Source organism: Macaca thibetana, chromosome 10 (genome assembly GCF_024542745.1).
Source record: "Macaca thibetana thibetana isolate TM-01 chromosome 10, ASM2454274v1, whole genome shotgun sequence".
Taxonomy (NCBI): Eukaryota; Metazoa; Chordata; class Mammalia; order Primates; family Cercopithecidae; genus Macaca; species Macaca thibetana.
This window is the reverse complement of record NC_065587.1, coordinates 35,692,336-35,713,039: the sequence shown is the minus strand read 5'-3', so window position 1 is coordinate 35,713,039 and position 20,704 is coordinate 35,692,336. Positions and strand designations below refer to the sequence as shown.

General features: G+C 59.7%; 2 protein-coding genes across 3 annotated transcripts; one reads left to right on the top strand and one right to left on the bottom strand.

The window, feature by feature from the left end:
* The first annotated feature begins 1,158 nt into the window (after nucleotides 1-1,158).
* On the top strand, nucleotides 1,159-10,684 carry OPRL1 (opioid related nociceptin receptor 1). 2 transcript variants are annotated; one of them, XM_050746236.1, is made up of 4 exons: nucleotides 1,159-1,284; nucleotides 1,851-2,116; nucleotides 7,820-8,175; nucleotides 8,296-10,684. In XM_050746236.1, the coding sequence occupies exons 2-4, from the start codon at nucleotides 1,884-1,886 to the stop codon at nucleotides 8,817-8,819; spliced, it is 1,113 nt and encodes a 370-aa protein (XP_050602193.1). In that variant the 5' UTR covers nucleotides 1,159-1,284; nucleotides 1,851-1,883; the 3' UTR covers nucleotides 8,820-10,684. The 2 variants fall into 2 exon arrangements, with proteins under 2 accessions (XP_050602193.1, XP_050602195.1); XM_050746238.1 differs by lacking the exon at nucleotides 1,159-1,284 and having other exon boundaries at nucleotides 1,999-2,143; nucleotides 7,819-8,175.
* A 6,512-nt stretch (nucleotides 10,685-17,196) lies between these two features.
* On the bottom strand, nucleotides 17,197-20,135 carry NPBWR2 (neuropeptides B and W receptor 2). The gene is made up of 2 exons (XM_050746259.1): nucleotides 19,930-20,135; nucleotides 17,197-19,489 (listed from the first exon to the last, which is right to left on the bottom strand). Exon 2 carries the CDS (start codon nucleotides 19,396-19,398, stop codon nucleotides 18,397-18,399), a length of 1,002 nt encoding a protein of 333 aa, XP_050602216.1. The 5' UTR covers nucleotides 19,399-19,489; nucleotides 19,930-20,135; the 3' UTR covers nucleotides 17,197-18,396.
* Between the last annotated feature and the right edge of the window lie 569 nt (nucleotides 20,136-20,704).

Here is a 20,704-nt window from a genome sequence, read left to right as displayed (position 1 = left end):
GCCCCGTGCCTTCACACGTGTCCCTGAGTCTTGGTTGCCATGAAGATGCAGGGATAAGTCCTGGGGGACAGCGAGGGATGCTGGGTCCTGGGGCATCTGCCTGTTCCATCCTCTCCTGATTTGCCAGGTATCCTAGCAACCCTGCTGCCAGTTGCCTAGCAACCAGGTCCCCACTCTTGGAGAAGGTGCTCTGAGCAGGGTCTGAGCTGTGTGGGGACAGGTCTGGTTCTCCTTCAAAGCTCGTGCAGGAAGTACGACCCCAGACGGGGTGGGAGCTGGTGATTCAGCTCAGGGGTCACCCAGACAGCCTTGACCTGTGACCTTTCATCTCAGTGGATCAGGCATGGGACCCTGAGCTGAGAAGGAGGCACCTCTAAAGGAACCGTTCAGCTGTGTGGGTGCCAGGGGCCTGTCTGAGGGAGTGATGCTCAGGCATTGATCTGGGACCCAGCTGTGGCAGAGGTGCCCTTGGCGTTTCAACCCTGTCTCTGACACTCTGACAGGCGGCCTCACACCTCTGAGGCTTCATGCTCTAGCGGTGGCCGGGTACAGTGGGGTGACTGAGCTCCAGGAGCACACAGTAGGTGCCGGGCCAGTACCGTGTCCTGGACCCAAGCATCTTGCCTGCGTGTTTACAATGAAGCTTTGATCTGCCAAGAGCTGGCCAGGTGGGGGCATTTTGGGGTGCTGGGAGCCCAACTGCGGGGTCCGGGCCAGTCTGTGCAAGGCTGTGTCTCTGTGTGAGTCGTGGCCCCGTGTCTGTGTGTCCGAGTCTGTGAACATGTCTCCGTGTGTGTCTCCCTGAGACTCCGTCCCTGGGTGTGAGTCTGTGTGTCCTTGTGTGTGTCTCTCTGTCCTGTGTCTGTGAACCCGTGGGCATCTCTGTCCATGTATCCTGGGCTGTGTGTGCGTCTCTGTCTGGGGTCTGTGGGTCCGAGCCTCCTTGTTCATCTCTGTCTGTGTGTCTGTCCCCTTCAGTGTGGGGCCGGCGCAGCCCTGGGCACGGTGACCCACCTTGCCGCGGCCCCCCCACTCCTCCAGCCTGCGTAGCCCCTCCCCCTCTGGAGCTGCAGCCTCCTCCTCCTCCTCCTCCTCCTCCCCTCTGCTTCAGGCTGCCGGGCTCACTCTGCTGCTGCGTCTGGTCTGGCGTCTGCTGAGAAGATCCTGTACTGAGGCGAGTGGCGGCTGGGCCTCTTCTACCCTGCTCTGCACCTGTGCCAGACTGCCGGCTGGCTGAGGGTGGGGGTCTCCACGGTGGTCCCAGCTCCCAAGGAGGTTGCAGAGGTAAGGACCTGAGCCGCTGGAGGTCCGGTGGGAGCTGGAGGTCCGGTGGGGGTCCTGCTGACAGACTGCAGCAAGGCAGGGCGGGGGAGCAGGAGGAAGCTGCGCTCCCAGGAGGAAGGCTGGGCCCCAGGCGTTTCTGGGTGTGTCTGTCTCTTTTGTGCCTGCGTGTGCATGAGGGCAGGTTTGGACATTTCTGTGTGTCTGTGTGTGTGACGTGTGTCCCTGCATCCCTGTGCCTGTGAACACAACGAGTGGCTGTGTGTTCATGAGTCCCTGCGGGTGGACAGTGTCCTGGGGTGTAACTGCCTCCAGGCAGCCTGTATGTGAGTCTCTAAACCGAACGAGACTGTGTCCTTGCGGGTGCATGTGTGTCTTTGTGTCCTCGTGTCTCCATGTGCCCCTGCCTGTGCATGTGTGCCTGTGTGTTCTGTGTGCCCGTGTACCTCCGTGCCTGTGCCTGCCCAGTGTGGGGGTCCACGTGCCTGCTGGGCTGCACGTGCTGGGTTGTGAGGCCTCGGCTGGGCGTGTGTCTGGCACTGCAGCCACTTGTCTGTGCTCTGTCCCAGGTGCTGCACTGAGTGGATTTGCAGGGCAGTGGCATGGAGCCTCTCTTCCCCGCCCCATTCTGGGAGGTTATCTACGGCAGCCACCTTCAGGGCAACCTGTCCCTCCTCAGTCCCAACCACAGTCTGCTGCCTCCGCATCTGCTGCTCAATGCCAGTCACAGCGCCTTCCTGCCCCTCGGGCTCAAGGTCACCATCGTGGGGCTCTACCTGGCCGTGTGTGTCGGGGGGCTCCTGGGGAACTGCCTCGTCATGTACGTCATCCTCAGGTAGGCTGGGCCACGAGGTTCCTGTCTGCTGAGTCCCACACAGCTGCAGAGGGGGAAGCTGAGGCGGAGGCTGTTCTGGACGGGCCTGAGCAGGTGTTGATTTCCTGCTTCCCCCATTCAATTTGTTGGACCCTGTCCAGGAGGCAGGGTCAATCCTGAGGCCCCAGGGAGGGGAGGGGAGGGGAGGGGCTGGCCCTGGCCCACCCCATTCTGTCCCAGGTAGAGGCGTCACCACCCTGACCCCTGGTTTGAGCTGTGGACCAGGCTCTGTATCAAGCTGTCTGCTTCAATGACCTTATGAGACCCCACAGCGGCCCTGTGAGAGGCTCTTTTCAGCCCATTCCCCAGATGGGTGAAGGGAGGCGCAGGGGCTGGTGCTGGGACAGTCCTGAAACCCCTTCTCAGGTTCCAGGCTCCTGCTTATGGCAGGTGTGTGTGGCTGAGCCCGTCATCTGTTGGCGCTCAGAGATGGGAAAACTTGTGGGGGCCAAAGAGAGGGCAGCTGATGGTTGCGGTTGAGGGAGCAGTGCGGGGACAGTGTGGGAAGCAGTGCAGGGGGATAATGGAGGGCAGCCAAGGGGATAGTGTGGGGGCAGGTGGGGGGCAGTGCGGGGACAGTGTGGGAAGCAGTGCAGGGGGATAATGGAGGGCAGCCAAGGGGATAGTGTGGGGGCAGGTGGGGGGCAGTGTGGGGACAGTGTGGGGAGCAGCGTGTGGAGCAGTGTGGGGGACCGTGCGGGGGGCAGTGCGGGGGGCAGTGGGGGGGGCAGTGTGGGGGGCAGTGCGGGGGGCAGTGCGGGGGGCAGTGGGGGGGCAGTGGGGGGGCAGTGCGGGGGGCAGTGGGGGGACAGTGCGGGGGGACAGTGCGGGGGGCAGTGCGGGGGGCAGTGTGTGGGGCAGTGGGGGGCAGTGGGGGGCAATGTGGGGGGGCAGTGTGGGGGGCAGTGTGGGGGGCAGTGTGGGGGGCAGTGCAGGGGGGCATAGTGGGGCAGTGAGCAGCCAGGGGGATAGTGTGGGGGATACTGTGGGGGACAGCAGGGGGCAGCCAGGGAGATAACAGGGGGGGGCATGGCGGGATAGTGTGGGGGGACAGTGGGGGGGAGCTGGGGGGGCAATGGGGGGATAGCATAAGGGGGACAGATAGTGTGAGGGGGGGTGCGAGGGGGGGCATAGTGGGGGGCAGTGTAGCATGAGGCGGCGATAGTGTGGGGGAGTAGTGAGGGGGATAGTGGGGGAATAGCATGAGGCGGATAGTGTGGGGGAGTAGTGAGGGGGATAGTGGGGGGATAGCATGAGGGGATAGTGTGAGGGGGTAGTGAGGGGGATAGTGGGGGGATAGCATGAGGCGGATAGTGTGGGGGGTGTAGGGGGGGGGGGATAATGGGGGGATAGCATGAGGCGGATAGTGTGGGGGGTAGTGAGGGGGATAGTGGGGGGATAGCATGAGGCGGATAGTGTGGGGGGTAGTGAGGGGGATAGTGGGGGGATAGCATGAGGCGGATGGTGTGGGGGGGGGGTAGTGAGTGAGGGGGATAGTGGGGGGATAGCATGAGGCGGATAGTGTGGGGGGTAGTGAGGGGGATAGTGGGGGGATAGCATGAGGCGGATAGTGTGGGGGGGAGTGAGGGGGATAGTGGGGGGATAGCATGAGGCGGATAGTGTGGGGGGGTGAGGGGGATAGTGGGGGGATAGCATGAGGCGGATAGTGTGGGGGGATAGTGAGGGGGATAGTGGGGGGATAGCATGAGGCGGATAGTGTGAGGGGGATAGTGGGGGGATAGTGGGGGGATAGCATGAGGCGGATAGTGTGGGGGGGGGTAGTGAGGGGGATAGTGGGGGGATAGCATGAGGCGGATAGTGTGGGGGGGTAGTGAGGGGGATAGTGGGGGGATAGCATGAGGCGGATAGTGTGGGGGGATAGTGAGGGGGATAGTGGGGGGATAGCATGAGGCGGATAGTGTGAGGGGGATAGTGGGGGGATAGCATGAGGCGGATAGTGTGGGGGGATAGTGAGGGGGATAGTGGGGGGATAGCATGAGGCGGATAGTGTGAGGGGGATAGTGGGGGGATAGCATGAGGCGGATAGTGTGGGGGGTAGTGAGGGGGATAGTGGGGGGATAGCATGAGGCGGATAGTGTGGGGGGGTAGTGAGGGGGATAGTGGGGGGATAGCATGAGGCGGATAGTGTGAGGGGATAGTGGGGGGATAGTGGGGGGATAGCATGAGGCGGATAGTGTGGGGGGTAGTGAGGGGATAGTGGGGGGATAGCAGGGGGACAGCATTGGGCACAGCGTGGGCACAGCGTGGGATCAGTGTGGGGGTGAACAAGGAAACCTTCACATGGATTGCGGATTGGGCAGGTAGAAGATGGAGGTGACTTAAGAAGAAAGGGAGGATTTTCTGGGCAGAGGAAATGACGGACCCCAAATCCATCCAGAGGAGAGAGAACTGAAGGGCCTGGGGACAGCAGGTGGGATCCTGAAGGCCCGGGTGGGGGAACTCTGTTCTTCAGGCAGTGGGGGGTTATGGGTGGTGCTTTAGCAGGAAGATGACTGACAGCTGGAATGAGGTTTCTTATTGGTCCAGGATATTTGCCTGGACCCAGAAAAAGGCAGTTCTGAAGACAGTGTCCAGGGCTCTAAAGCAAGTGTTCCCTCCTTATAACCTCAAAGGGTCCCAACCAGAGGTGTTATGTAGGTAGAGGCAGGGCAGGGTAGTGGGGGTGTTTAAGCTGCCACCATCCCAGCCCTGTCCTCTTAGTGTCCCTGAGAAAAGCTGTTCCCCTCTGGGCCTTGTTTTTCCCATCTGGAAAGTGAGCAAGGTGGACCATGTAACCACGTGTATATGTGTGTGCGTGTGTGTGTGCACGTGTGTGTGCGTGTGTGCGTGCGTGTGTGTGGGTGTGTGTGTGTGCGTGCGCGCGTGTGTGTGCGCGTGTGTGTGTGCGTGTGTGTGTGCGCATGTGTGCAGGTGATGCGTGGTCAGACGAGAGAGTGGGAAGAACAGCTGCCCCTCCCCAGAGCTGACTCCTAAGGGAGGCTCCACGGAGGTTGCTCCGTGATGTGCATGTCCCTTCGTGGCTGGCTGGCGCGTCACGGCTGAGGAGTGCGGCGGCCTGGGGCAGTCCCTGTGCTTGAGCACCTTTCCAGCTGTTACCGCTTCTCTACTGTCTTTCTCCTCTACACTGAGGTGTTCAACCTCTCAGAGGCACTTCTTGGATTAGAGCAGGCAGGGAAGGTCATGTTGCTGGGCAGAGTCCCCAGAGAGAGCGATGCTCAGGGGCTGCTGTGGCCACACTGGCCCAAGAGGCAGCATGTTGTGAGCCAGTGGGCTGGGGTGACCATCCCAGGAGTCAGAAACACTCTGTTCTGAGCCCTGCCCTGCTTTTTACCAGCTCTAAGGCCTTAAAAAAACAACATAGATCCTGTAGGCCTCAGTTTCTTCCTCTATAGAGTGGGGATCAAAGTAGCATTTTTGTAAATCTTCAATGACATAAATTCCCCCGAAGAGCTTGGCACAGGTATTTGCCATAATCATTGTCATTGTTGTTTTCTCTTTGTAATTGCGGCCTCTTTGTGCTTATTCATAATCCCTCTCTAAGAGGCAGAACTGAGCCCCATATTTCCTCGAGGCAGCTAAACTGACATAGAATAGTGTCATCTTGGGTGCTGCTGCCACTGCCAATACCGCCGCCACCACCATCATCACAGTCATCACCATCACGTGACACCATCATCACCATCACCACCACCACCATCACGTTCATCATCATCACCATCATCACCATCATCATCACCACCACCACCACCACCACCATCATCATCACCATCATCATCACCATCATCACCATCATCACCATCACCACCACCACCACCATTACGTTCATAATCATCACCACCACCACCACCATCACGTTCATCATCATCATCACCATCATCACCACCACCACCACCACCACCACCACCACCATCACGTTCATCATCATCATCATCACATCATCACCCACCACCACCACCACCACCATCACGTTCATTGTCATCATCATCACCATCATCACACCCACCACCACCACCATCACGTTCATCATCATCACCATCATCATCACATCATCACGTTCATTGTCATCATCATCACCATCATCACCATCACCACCACCACCACCACCACCACCATCACGTTCATTGTCATCATCATCACCATCATCACCATCACCACCACCACCACCACCACCACCATCACGTTCATCATCATCACCATCATCATCACCATCATCACCACCACCACACCACCATCACGTTCATTGTCATCATCATCACCATCATCACCATCACCACCACCACCACCACCACCACCATCACGTTCATTGTCATCATCATCACCATCATCACCATCACCACCACCACCACCACCACCACACACGTTCATCATCATCATCACCATCACCATCACCATCACGTTCATTGTCATCATCATCACCATCATCATCCATCACCACCACCACCACCACCACCACCACCATCACGTTCATTGTCATCATCATCACCATCATCACCATCACCACCACACACCACCACCACCATCACGTTCATCATCATCATCACCATCATCACCATCACACACCACCACCACCACCACCACCATCACGTTCATCATCATCATCATCATCATCACCATCACACCACCACCACCACCACCACCACCATCACGTTCATTGTCATCATCATCATCACCATCATCACCATCACCACCACCACCACCACCACCACCACCACCATCATCACCATCATCACCATCATCACCACACACACCACCACCACCACACCACCACCATCACGTTCATTGTCATCATCACCATCATCACCATCATCACCACACCACCACCACCACCACCATCACCACATCACGTTCATCATTGTCATCATCATCACCATCATCACCATCACCACCACCACCACCACCACCACCACCCACACATCACCATCATTCATCATCATTCATTGTCATCATCATCACCATCATCACCATCACCACCACCACCACCACAATCCCCCCCCAAATATTACAACCATTAACTGATTTAACAAAAATTTATTAACCACCAACAACTTTCCCAGCCCTTTCCAGCACCTTTTCAGGTGCTTGGATACAATCATACCTTATTAGCATCCCTCCTGTCCATGTCACCATTTTCTGTCTCCGTTGCTAGATAGCAGTGTGGACTTGGAAGCCTTTTGGTATGTTCTTATAGATTCCGGAGCTCTCAGAAACCTCTGGCAACTGTAGGGTCAGCATTTGAGTCTGTGAAGGGTCTCTGAGGGGACTCAAAAGCAAGGAGAGCAGGCTTTTTCCCTTAGGGCTCTAACCCTTCGCTCCCGTGGAGTCTGGGGTGAGTTCTCGTACCCTACATGCCCTGACCCCTGTAAAGTAGACTCGTGTTTAAGGCTTGGAATCCTTTGGTGTGTGTCAGAGTCACTTGAAGAGCTGGTGAAGATGTCTGATGCCAGGTTCCATCCCCTGAGACTGACTCAGTGAGTCTCAGGTTGGGTCCAGGAGCTGTCACTTACCAAGCCCCCATGGGAACTCTGATGTTAAGGGACTCAGGGCCAGTGTAGCTTGCGGTGGCCAAGACGAGCCCCTTGCCCTTTGCTGCCCGGTCCAGCCGGCATAGCCAAGTGAAGCCTTTCTTCTTCCTCTACTCTGCAGGCACACCAAAATGAAGACAGCCACCAATATTTACATCTTTAACCTGGCCCTGGCAGACACTCTGGTCCTGCTGACGCTGCCCTTCCAGGGCACAGACATCCTCCTGGGCTTCTGGCCGTTTGGGAATGCCCTGTGCAAGACAGTCATTGCCATTGACTACTACAACATGTTCACCAGCACCTTCACCCTGACTGCCATGAGTGTGGATCGCTACGTAGCCATCTGCCACCCCATCCGCGCCCTCGACGTCCGCACATCCAGCAAAGCCCAGGCTGTCAATGTGGCCATCTGGGCCCTGGCCTCTGTTGTTGGTGTTCCTGTTGCCATCATGGGCTCGGCACAGGTCGAGGATGAAGGTCAGTGGGGTGTCCCCTCCTCCCCTCACCAGGCTCTCCACGGCTCCTGGGTGGCTCCTCTGGGCCCACTTGCCCTCCACGTCTCCTGGGCCCACTCTGACCCCACTTCTCTCCCTGCAGAGATCGAGTGCCTGGTGGAGATCCCTGCCCCACAGGACTACTGGGGCCCTGTGTTTGCCGTCTGCATCTTCCTCTTTTCCTTCATCGTCCCCGTGCTCATCATCTCCGTCTGCTACAGCCTCATGATCCGGAGGCTCCGCGGAGTCCGCCTGCTCTCGGGCTCCCGGGAGAAGGACCGGAACCTGCGGCGCATCACTCGGCTGGTGCTGGTGGTGGTGGCTGTGTTCGTGGGCTGCTGGACGCCTGTCCAGGTCTTTGTGCTGGTCCAAGGGCTGGGAGTGCAGCCAGGCAGCGAGACTGCCGTGGCCATTCTGCGTTTCTGCACGGCCCTGGGCTACGTCAACAGCTGCCTCAACCCCATCCTCTATGCCTTCCTGGATGAGAACTTCAAGGCCTGCTTCCGCAAGTTCTGCTGTGCCTCTGCCCTGCGCCGGGAGGTGCAGGTGTCTGACCGTGTGCGCAGCATTGCCAAAGATGTGGCCCTGGCCTGCAAGACCTCTGAGACGGTACCGCGGCCCGCGTGACTAGGCGTGGACCTGCCTATGGTGCCCGTCAGCCCGCAGAGCCCATCTACGCCCAACACGGAGCTCACACAAGTCACTGCTCTCTAGGCTGACACACCCTGAGCCCTGAGCATCCAGAGCCTTGGATGGGCTTTTCCCTGTGGGCCAGGGACACTTGGTCCCAGAGGAGGACCTAGTGACATCATGGGACAGGTCAGAGCGTTAGGGCTACCTCCGTGGCCCCAGACAGACTAAAGCTGCCCGCCTGGTGCATGGCTGAGGTGACACAAAGACCTACCTGGAAGCAGCTGCCGTGCTGCTGGACGGCCGCGACTGGAGCCCGTGCCCCTCCCTGCCCGTGCTTCACGTGACTCTTGGCCTCTCTGCTGCTGTGTTGGCAGAACCCTGGGTGGGCGCACCCGGAGGAGGAGCAGCGGCTGTGTCGTCCTGTGCACCCTACGTGCTGTGTGCTGTTTGCATGGCAGGGCTCCAGCTGCCTTCAGCCCTGGGACGTCTCCTCAGGGCAGCGGGACAGACTTGGCGCTGCCCGGGAAGTCCAACAGGCAGCATTTCTTTGGGGCGGGACTTGCCCTGAGCTTGGAGCTGCCACCAGGAGGACCCGCCCGTTCTGACTCCACCTGTGCAGCCAGGGCCACCCCAGGAGAGTGTCCAGGTGGGCTGGCTGTCCCTGGCTGCAGACCCTGAGCTGGTCCTGGGCCAGCCGCACCTCTGAAGGTTTCCTGTGTGCTGTGCTGTGCAGGCCTCATCCCTGACTGAGCTTGGCTCTGGGTCCAACCCCCCTTTCCCTTCAGGAGACCCACGGGAGGCCCCGGCCCATTCCCTCCAGCAGTGCGATGAACTGTCATGCTGTGGACCGTCAACCGAGCTCTGCTTCTCGGTGTGTGGCAGGTGTCCCAGGAGGAAGACGCCGTGTGACCACATGGGCAGCCTGTTGTTCACAAAGTAGAGGCCTCGTTTTCCTGGTCTCGACTGCTGTTTGTAGCAGGGTGGGAGAGGATTCTCTGGGGGTCTCCACATCCTCCCGGGGGGTCTCCACATCCTCCCAGGGCTCCCCTCACAGCCTCTCCTTTGCTTGAAGCCGGAGGTCAGTGGCCGTGCAGTGTTTTGGGGGAGCTGTGTTGCGGGGGAAGCTGTGCGGAAGGAGAAGCCGGTGGCCACAGCGGAGTCCCGCTCTGGTGACGCCTGCTTCATTTACAAGCCTCAAGATGGCTCTGCGTAGGGCCTGAACTCGCCGCCCAGCGAGAGGATGGCTTCACAGCAGAGCCAGCACGGGGGTGGGGCTTGCCAGGGCTTGCTTGAGCCAAACTGCAAGCGCTGTACCGGCTGTGAGAACACTGTGGGGGTGGGAGGGGGTCTCTGTACCTCAGGGGATGCCCTGCTGTGGTCAACCAGAGAATCACCCTTCCTGGTCTACAGATGGCAGCTGCAGGTTGGTGACTTTGCAAATGCACTTCCTACAGACGAACTATTAAAAGACCTGCAACATTGTAAAAACTCATTTTTCCATCAAGACCTTGGCCAGGTAACCTTAGGCTCCTGCCAAGAACAGGAAGTGATGGCCGTCTCACCACAGAGCCTGGGCTGCTCCTCCAGCTCTGGGGAGTCTAGGCCGTGGGGACTGTCCCTGGGGAGGCCCCTGCTGTCTCCGTGACATCTGTGGCAGGAGTCTCTGAGAGCGGGAGCTGCCTAGCTACAGTGTTTTCTTGCCAAGGCTAAGTGTTTTGTGACTCTGTGCTGACGTAATGTGCATCTTCACGTATTTATGCATGTGGCAATCGTTACTTCCTGTGCACGCAGCCAGCCCTGGGTCTGTCTCTGGGGTAATGAAAAAGGACCCTAATAAACACCTGCTCACTGGCTGGGTATCTTCATGACAGGTGTTTCTGGCTCCTGCCACCTGGGGATTTGCCTTTGGGGTGACTTTTCTGGGATTGGCACGTGAGTGGGAGGAGGCTATGGGGTTTAGGCTGAGTTCTTGCACTTGTCCTGTGCTGCTCAACAGGCTGGGCTCTGTCCTCAGTGAAGGGTCCTCCAGGAGGCTGCAACCCTGGGGAGAGTTGAAGCCAGTTAATGGTGTGTTGGCCGGGCTGTTACCTTTTCTTCACCACACACAGTTTCTCCCTAAATAACCAATGGCTGCACCTCTCCCCTGCCCCCTGGAAAGAGGTTTCCTGAGGATCCAGTGGGAGGAGGCTGCTCCCACCCAGGCCGCAGGGTTTTCTTCCCCCTATTTCATCTCAGAAGAACCCCTGCTCCTGCTCATTTCCCCTTCCTAGAGCAGATCTGAGGGGAGTTTTTGTGAAGGATGAGCAGACAGCCTCCTCTGGGGCTGGGCACACACTTGCCGTGGACATCTGCCTCCTGGTTCCTGTTTGGCCCAGTGCAGCCCAGGCTGACCTGCAAAACAGAGCAGCTTTGGAGGGTGGGCACCGGCACACTCCAGTCCAAGCGCTTGTCTCCAGGGCATGGGCAGATGGGCAAGTTCTGCAGGGTTTTATATAGGTTTGAATGACAGACACTGTCTTATCCTGGACTGCTGTAGCAAAGCACCATAGATCCAATGGCAATAGAAACAACAGACGTTTATTTCTCACGGTTCTGGGGGCTGGGGATCAGAGATGAGGTGCAGGCACAGTCAGGTTCTGGGAAAGACCCCAGGCCGTAGAGGGCCGTCTTCTCACTATGTCATGACATGGGTTTGAGAGCTCAAGAGCATCTGGTTCCTAAAGGCACTCATCCCTTTCAGGAGGACTCTGCCGTCATGACCTGTCATCTCCCAAAGGCCCCCTTCTCCTGATACCATCAGCTTGGGGGGTGGGATTTCCAAATACGAATTTTGGAGGAACACAAATAGTTCATAACAAACACATTGCCATTAAAGCAAAAATTTAGCATCAAGGGACAATTTGGGAGGGACAGGCTGCACCGGGGTAGTCACCGTGCCCTTGGGCCCGGGAGATGGTGTGGGCTTGGTGGAAGAGGCTCACACGTGGTGCTGTCCTGTCCTCGGGTGGGTGTGGATCCAGGGCTAAGCCCACAGCTAGTGTCTTCCAGAAGGAGCCGGCCAGACGGGCCAGGGCTGTAGGAGGAGTTGGGGGGTGTTGGAGGCTGACCAGCTCCCTCGCTCTCCCCACCCCTCTGACCACACCCTGGGTCTCCTCTCCAGCCCCCCGGCTCCCCCAACCCACCTCTGCTGTTGGGCTTGGTCAAGTCGCCTGGCTTTTCTGAGCCTCAGTTAACTTCCCTGTGCACAGGGGACCGCAGAACCCTCTTTGTGGGGTTGTGGGGAACGGCTGGGGCGCCCGGGAGGGTCGGGGTCCCGTCCCGCAGGGAGGCGGGGTTCAGCGGCGGCGTCGGACCCTCCCGCCAGGGGGCGCTGTGGGCTCGGGCGGGCCCAGCCTTGGGCCCAGGGCGCGGCGGTGGGAACCGCGGTGACCCGCGGGGTCCGAATGTGGGTGGCGGGGCCGGGCTGCCCCGGGGACCAGGAGCCCAGAGCGTGCAGACGTGGCGGGCTGAGCCGCCCGGTGTGGCCCCTGCCCCGCGCCCTCCCTCCTGGCTGGTTGCGGCCTCCCCAGTCCTCGGGGGTCTCTGCTGCTCCCCGGCTGGGCGTGGTCTGCAGACCCTGTGGCTGTGCCTGATCTGCCTGGTCCCCGAGAAGAAGCTGAGGATCCCATTGCTGGACTGTGGATGGGGATAGGAGCCGCCCGAGGTCAGAAGGGGTCTGGGTTCTTTGGAGGAATCCTGGTTGGCGCCTTCTCTGCAGCAGAGACGTCCCGCTGGGGCCAGAGGGCAACCTGGGGGCCGGGTGGGAGACCTCGGCCCTGAGCGCTGCAGGGGCCCTCGTCCTGGCGCTCCGCCCCTCCCCCCACCCGTGGGGCTCGCGCTCAGCCCTGCCTGCGCACACTCCCTCCCCCAGCCTCTCCTGCCCGCCCCTCATTGTTCACTCCGCGTGAGGCCTCACACCTGGCTGGGAGCGGGTGTCTGGGAAATAGTCTCACTTGTCTGCTCAAGGGGCTCCGGGGCACAGTAACAGCGCGCGGGCACAGTAACAGCGTGCGGGCACAGTAACAGGCTGTGGGCACAGTAACAGCGTGCGGGCACAGTAACAGCGCGCGGGCACAGTAACAGGCTGCAGTCACAGTAACAGCGCGCGGGCACAGTAACAGCGCGCGGGCACAGTAACAGCGCGCGGGCACAGTAACAGCGTGCGGGCACAGTAACAGCGCGCGGGCACAGTAACAGCGCGCGGGCACAGTAACAGCGCACGGGCACAGTAACAGCGCGTGGGCACAGTAACAGCGTGCGGGCACAGTAACAGTGCGCGGGCACAGTAACAGGCTGTGGGCACAGTAACAGCGCGCGGGCACAGTAACAGCTGTGGGCACAGTAACAGCGCGCGCGGGCACAGTAACAGCGCGCGGGCACAGTAACAGCGTGCGGGCACAGTAACAGGCTGTGGGCACAGTAACAGCGCGCGGGCACAGTAACAGGCTGCAGTCACAGTAACAGCGTGCAGGGCACAGTAACAGCGCGCGGGCACAGTAACAGCGCGCGGGCACAGTAACAGTGCGCGGGCACAGTAACAGGCTGTGGGCACAGTAACACGCGCGGGCACAGTAACAGCGTGGGGCACAGTAACAGCGCGCGGGCACAGTAACAGGCTGTGGGCACAGTAACAGCGTGCGGGCACAGTAACAGGCTGTGGGCACAGTAACAGCGTGCGGGCACAGTAACAGCGTGCGGGCACAGTAACAGGCGCAGGCACAGTAACAGCGCTGCGGGCACCGTAACAGCGTGCGGGCACAGTAACAGCGCGCGGGCACAGTAACAGCGTGGGGCACAGTAACAGGCTGCAGTCACAGTAACAGCGTGCGGGCACAGTAACAGTGCGCGGGCACAGTAACAGGCTGCAGTCACAGTAACAGCGCGCACAGTAACAGCGGGGGCACAGTAACAGCGCGCGGGCACAGTAACAGCGCTGCAGTCACAGTAACAGCACGCGGGCACAGTAACAGGCTGTGGGCACAGTAACAGCGTGCGGGCACAGTAACAGCGCGCGGGCACAGTAACAGCGCGCGGGCACAGTAACAGCGTGCGGGCACAGTAACAGCGCGCGGGCACAGTAACAGCGCAGTCACAGTAACAGCGCACGGGCACAGTAACAGCGCGCGGGCACAGTAACAGCTGCGGGCACAGTAACAGCGTGCGGGCACAGTAACAGTGCGCGGGCACAGTAACAGGCTGCAGTCACAGTAACAGGCTGCGGGCACAGTAACAGGCTGCAGTCACAGTAACAGCGCACGGGCACAGTAACAGCGCGCGGGCACAGTAACAGCGTGCGGGCACAGTAACAGCGCGCGGGCACAGTAACAGCGTGCGGGCACAGTAACAGTGCGCGGGCACAGTAACAGGCTGCAGTCACAGTAACAGCACGCGGGCACAGTAACAGCACGCGGGCACAGTAACAGCGCGCGGGCACAGTAACAGCGCGCGGGCACAGTAACAGTGCGTGGGCACAGTAACAGTGCGCGGGCACAGTAACAGGCTGCAGTCACAGTAACAGCGTGCGGGCACAGTAACAGCGCGCGGGCACAGTAACAGCGTGCGGGCACAGTAACAGCGCGCGGGCACAGTAACAGGCTGCAGTCACAGTAACAGCGCGGGCACAGTAACAGCGCGCGGGCACAGTAACAGTGCGCGGGCACAGTAACAGCGCACGGGCACAGTAACAGCACGTGCACAGTAACAGTGCGCGGGCACAGTAACAGGCTGCAGTCACAGTAACAGCGCACGGGCACAGTAACAGCGCGCGGGCACAGTAACAGGCGGGCACAGTCAGCGTGCGGGCACAGTAACAGCGCAGGCACAGTAACAGTGCACAGTAACAGGCTGCAGTCAGAGTAACAGCGTGCGGGCACAGTAACAGGGCGGGCACAGTAACAGGCTGCAGTCACAGTAACAGCGTGCGGGCACAGTAACAGTGCGCGGGCACAGTAACAGGCTGCAGTCACAGTAACAGCGTGCAGGCACAGTAACAGTGCGCGGGCACAGTAACAGGCTGCAGTCAGAGTAACAGCACGCGGGCACAGTAACAGCGCGCGGGCACAGTAACAGCGTGCGGGCACAGTAACAGCGTGCGGGCACAGTAACAGGCTGCAGGCACAGTAACAGTGCGCGGGCACAGTAACAGGCTGCAGGCACAGTAACAGCGCGCGGGCACAGTAACAGCGTGCGGGCACAGTAACAGGCTGCAGTCACAGTAACAGCGCGTGGGCACAGTAACAGCGCGCGGGCACAGTAACAGGCTGCAGGCACAGTAACAGGCTGCAGTCACAGTAGCACGCGGGGCACAGTAACAGCGCGCGGGCACAGTAACAGCGCGCGGGCACAGTAACAGCGTGCAGGCACAGTAACAGCGCGCGGGCACAGTAACAGCGTGCGGGCACAGTAACAGCGTGCGGGCACAGTAACAGCGCGTGGGCACAGTAACAGTGCGCGGGCACAGTAACAGGCTGCAGTCACAGTAACAGCGCGCGGGCACAGTAACAGCGCACGGGCACAGTAACAGGCTGCAGGCACAGTAACAGCGCGTGGGCACAGTAACAGTGCACGGGCACAGTAACAGGCTGCAGTCACAGTAACAGGCTGCGGGCACAGTAACAGGCTGCAGTCACAGTAACAGCGTGCGGGCACAGTAACAGCGCGCGGGCACAGTAACAGCGCGCGGGGCACGGGCACAGTAACAGGCTGCAGGCACAGTAACAGCGCGTGGGGCACAGTAACAGCGCGCGGGCACAGTAACAGGCTGCAGTCACAGTAACAGCGTGCGCAGGCACAGTAACAGGCTGCAGGCACAGTAACAGCGGTGGGCACAGTAACAGGCTGCAGTCACAGTAACAGCGCTGCAGGCACAGTAACAGCGCGCGGGCACAGTAACAGGCTGCAGTCACAGTAACAGCGTGCGGGCACAGTAACAGCGTGCGGGCACAGTAACAGCGCGCGGGCACAGTAACAGCGTGCGGGCACAGTAACAGGGCGCGGGCACAGTAACAGCGCACGGGCACAGTAACAGGCTGCAGTCACAGTAACAGGCTGCAGGCACAGTAACAGGCTGCAGTCACAGTAACAGCGCGCGGGCACAGTAACAGCGCACGGGCACAGTAACAGGCTGCAGGCACAGTAACAGCGTGCGGGCACAGTAACAGTGCGCGGGCACAGTAACAGCGTGCGGGCACAGTAACAGGGCGCGGGCACAGTAACAGGCTGCAGTCAGAGTAACAGCACGCGGGCACAGTAACAGCGCACGGGCACAGTAACAGGCTGCAGGCACAGTAACAGCGTGCGGGCACAGTAACAGCGCGCGGGCACAGTAACAGCGTGCGGGCACAGTAACAGGGTGCGGGCACAGTAACAGCGCGCGGGCACAGTAACAGCGTGCGGGCACAGTAACAGCGTGCGGGCACAGTAACAGGCTGCAGTCACAGTAACAGGCTGCTGCTTTGCGAGGTGTGACTGCAGCGCAGCCAGGAAACAAATCCAGGGACAGCTTGTTCTTCCTGCGGTGTGGGTGTGGGTGGTGGCTTAAAAATTGTCCACAGGCTGGGCTCATGCCTGTAATCCCAGCACTTTGGGAGGCTGAGGCAGGAGGATCACTTGAACCCAGGAGTTTGAGACCAGCCTGGGCAACATAGTGAGACCTCGTCTTTAAAAAAAAAAAATTGCCTGGCATGGTGGGGCACGCATGTGGTCCCAGCTACTCCAGAGGCTGATGTGGGAGGATTGCCTGAGCTCAGGAAGTCGAATCTGCTGTGAGCCGTGACCGCACCACGGCACTCCAGCCTGGTCAACAGAGTGAGACCCCTTCTCGATTTTAAAAAAATATTGAAGCGAAAGAAAAATAAACAGTCTGCAGCCCCCGAGTGTGAGCTGGACCTGTGACTTGCTTCCAATACACAGAATGTAGTAGAAGGGATGGCAAGTGGCTCCGGACACTTGGCCTCAAATGTGTTGAGGCGTCCTCTTGGCTCCCTCCTGGGTCGCTGGCTCCCCCCTGGGTCGCTGGCTCTGGGGGACCCAGTGCCATGTTTTGAGGACACTCAGCCCCTGAAGCATCCATGTGGTGAGGAGCAGAGGCCTCCTGCCCGTAGCCACGGGAGGGAGACTTCTCAGAAGGAGATACCCCAGCCCCTGCCCAGGCTTCCGAGGGCCAGGGCCTTGGCCAACGTCCTGACTGCAACCTCAGGAGAGACCCTGAGCCAGAACCACCCAAAAAGCCACTTTAATTCTTGAACCACAGAAGCTGTGAAATAGAAGAAGTTGTTTTAAGCTGCTGAGTTTTGGAGAAATTTGTTGTGCAGCAACAGATAACTAATACAATGTTGTCAGGGAGGATAAGTGGATGGAGACAGCCCTGGCGTGTTTGGCTGGCTAGCACGGAGGAGGGGCACTGATGCAGGCCTGAGCTGAGGGGGCTCAACAGGCAGGGCCCTCGTGGCCTGGAGAGCTGGAGTACTTAGTGGATGGGTGGAGGTGGGCGTACACCGTGAGATGCCTCGTGGGCTGGTGAATGGTGGGTCCTGTGTGCCCGCTGGACAGATTGATCAGAGCTCTGGGTCATGAGGACTGAAACCAACCCAGAGCACTCACACCTCACTGCCAGGCTGGAATGCCAGGCATGGAACCAGCTGAGAGCCATGGGGCCAAGAGTCGGGGCCTGGCCACAGCACACCTGGGACCAGCCCCTGGCCCCTCCCACCTGACAGCTGCCTGCACTTCATTACCACCCTCACCCTGCCCCCACCAGAGTTTCAGCAGCTCCTGCTGGCTGATTACAAGCCCCTGGCCACACCAACGGAGAAAGAGTTCCAGGTGCCAGCCTGTCCAAGTGACGGATGGTCCCTAGGCTGTGGTGGCCCAGAGGTCCTAGCAAAAGGGCCCTGTACCCTCTAGCAAAATATGAGAGGACCATCGGCCACAGCATGGGGGGTACAGAGGAGCACAGGCCATGGCATGCGGGCACGGCGGGGATGGGCCTCCTGCTGGAATGTCACTGGGGTTTCAGGCCATGAGAGTGGACTCCATGGTCTCATTTGGTGCAGGTGTCCTTGGCCTTTGCAGCCACACAGCATTGCTGCTGTCTGAGGCGCCCGCACTTGCCACTTCCCAACCCTGTCTTGGGGAGAGACTGTGCAACGTGGCGCTGGCCCAGGTCAAGACCATAGTTCAGGTCCCTTCCCTCCCGATCACTGTCATTAGGGATCCTGAGGCCCAGAGCCTTCCGAGGGGCTTGTCCATCTGTCTGTCTCTCGTGGGTAAGTGGACTCAGGATGCTTGCTGTGTTGGGGCCTTCTGCCAGGACCTGGCTCCCTGCTGCTGTCCACCCAGGGGCTGTCCAGGAAGCAGAGACATGGAAGGTATATGCCCACAGCTGTCTCTGTAGGTCTGGTGGCCAGTGTTTGAGGGTCTGTGTCTCACTGTGTGGAGAAGACAGCACTGGGATGTGAACAGGATGGGCACCCCCTGAAAGAGACAACCCGAACTGGGTGGTGGTGGGGGTGATGGTGGGTGCTCAGGCCCCTCAGCACCTGAACATGGTACGGAAATTCTTCCGGAAGTTGTCGTCTAGAAAGGCGTAGAGGAAGGGGTTCAGGCACGAGTTGGCGTAGCTGAGGCTGGTGATGACGTAGGACATGCTGATGACCAGTGGGGTCTGGGGCAGGTCTGTGGTCAGCGCCACGACAGAGGCCAGGTGGAAGGGCGTCCAGCAGAGGAGGCACACGGCCAGCACGACGAGGACCAGGATGGTCACCTTCCGCCTGGCCTTGCCTAGAGCCTTGGCGCCAGAGCAGAGCCGCACGGCCCGCAGCCTGCGCAGCAGGTCTGTGTAGAGCACACAGATGGTGCACACAGGTACCACGAAGCCCAGGACCAACGTGTAGACACGGCTGGCCTTGAACCAGACCCGCTCGGGCCGCGGGAAGCTCAGCCCACAGCTTGGGACCTGCAGCTCATTGCTGTAGACGCCAGCAAAAGAGAAGAAGGGCAGAACCAGAACCGTGACACCCAGCCAGACACACAGGCTGGCGACCTTTGCCCCCCGGTAGGTGCGCCAGGGCATGTGGTGGGACCGCACAGTGGCCAGCACCACCAGGTATCGGTCCACGCTCATCACGGCTAGGAAGTAGATGCTGGAGAAGATGTTGTAGTGGTCGATGGCCAGCACCAGCTTGCAGAGCAGCTCCCCAAAGGGCCAGTGCTGCAGCAGGTGCTCTGCGATGTTGACAGGCAGTACCAGTGTGAAGAGCCCATCAGCGATGGCCAGGTTCAGGATGAACACGTTGGTCACCGTCTTCATCTTGGGCGCCCTCAGGATTACAAGGATGACGGCCGTGTTGCCAGTCAGTCCCACGGCACAAATCCCAGAGTACACGGCGGGCAGGAGCACATAGAGGAACGGCAGCGGCTCTGAGAAGGTGGCATTGTGGCCGGTGCCATTGTCCTGAGAGATGTTGGCACCCACCATGGGGAGAGAGAAGGAGCCCCTGCTGTCAAGGGGCTCTGGGAGCCCAGCGGCCTGCATTGTAGCTGGGACCGTTGACAATTTGTGCCCTGGGCAGGTGGGAGGTGCCTTGGAGTTGGGTGTCTGGTTGGGGGCCTCTTTGGGCTGGATTCTGGGAAAGAAAAACAACCAGAAACTTGGAGATCTGATGTCTGTTAGAGCACGGCCACTCCAAGTTCTCTGGCAGAGACGACGGCCACTCTGCCAGGTCAAGGACATGGGGCCAGAGGGAGCCTGGTGGGGTGTGTGGGGGCCTCCTCCTGCCTCTTCCTGGTGATACTTTAGCAGATCAGTTCCCTTCTCCCGCAGAGAGAGCTGCTGGCTCTCCCCTGGGAAGGGGAGACGTGGATCTGCCCCTGCCCCAGCAACCCGCAAATGCACAGGCTAAGTAGACTCAAGAGGTCCCTTTGAAAACACACCTCCCAAGCTCGTCTCTGGCTCCCTTGAATCTGAAGGTCCTTCCCTCAGGGGTCTTGGAGTCTGCACCCTCCCCACACCCTCCCGAGAGATGCTGCAGACCCTGCTGGTGCAGCTACTCTTCTCTCCACTGACCTGTGCAGTGCTTCAAGTCCAGAAGTTGGCAGCCTTGGTGTGCTCCTGGTTTTGGCCAGTACAGGCAGTCGTGGGGATGGAGCGGGAGGTGTGGTCCTCACCCACAGACTTCCCGCTGAGGTTTCAGCACCTTCAGGACCTGCCCTGCTGGCTGCCTCAGCCCCGGCGGTGAGGTTCCCAGCCTGGTGCCTGTGCTGATGCTGGTGAGGGAGGGGGGCGGATCCCCCTCGCTGACGTGGAGCCTGGAAGGCAGGCCCCACCTTCCCCTGAGCTGCAGTAGCGCCTGCAGTCGGCTGTCCCAGGGTCTCCTCAGCACTCACTTACCCAGGCAGACTCCTCAGTGGGCGGCTGAGGCACGTGTGCGCCTGTGTGTCAGGAAGGCACTCCATACAGGGGCCTCTGGGTGTGCCCAGGTCTTCGGGCAGAGGGCACTGAGGGCATCTATGCCTCTGTCCGGGAGTCACTATGGACTTGGGCACCCTTATCTGCGTACATGGGTGTCTTGGTGGATCTTGTGCCCCACACTGTGCGTGTACATGGTGTGTGCTTGTGTGTGTGTGTGTGTGTGCCAGGTAGGACATGTACATGGTGTGTGCCTGTGTGTGTGTGTGCCAGGTAGGACATGTACATGTGTGTGGGCCTGTGTGTGTGTGTGTGTGCCAGGTAGGACATGTACATGGTGTGTGCCTGTGTGTGTGTGGGTGCCAGGTAGGACATGTACATGGTGTGTGCCTGTGTGTGTGTGTGTGTGTGCCAGTGTGTACATGTGTGTGTG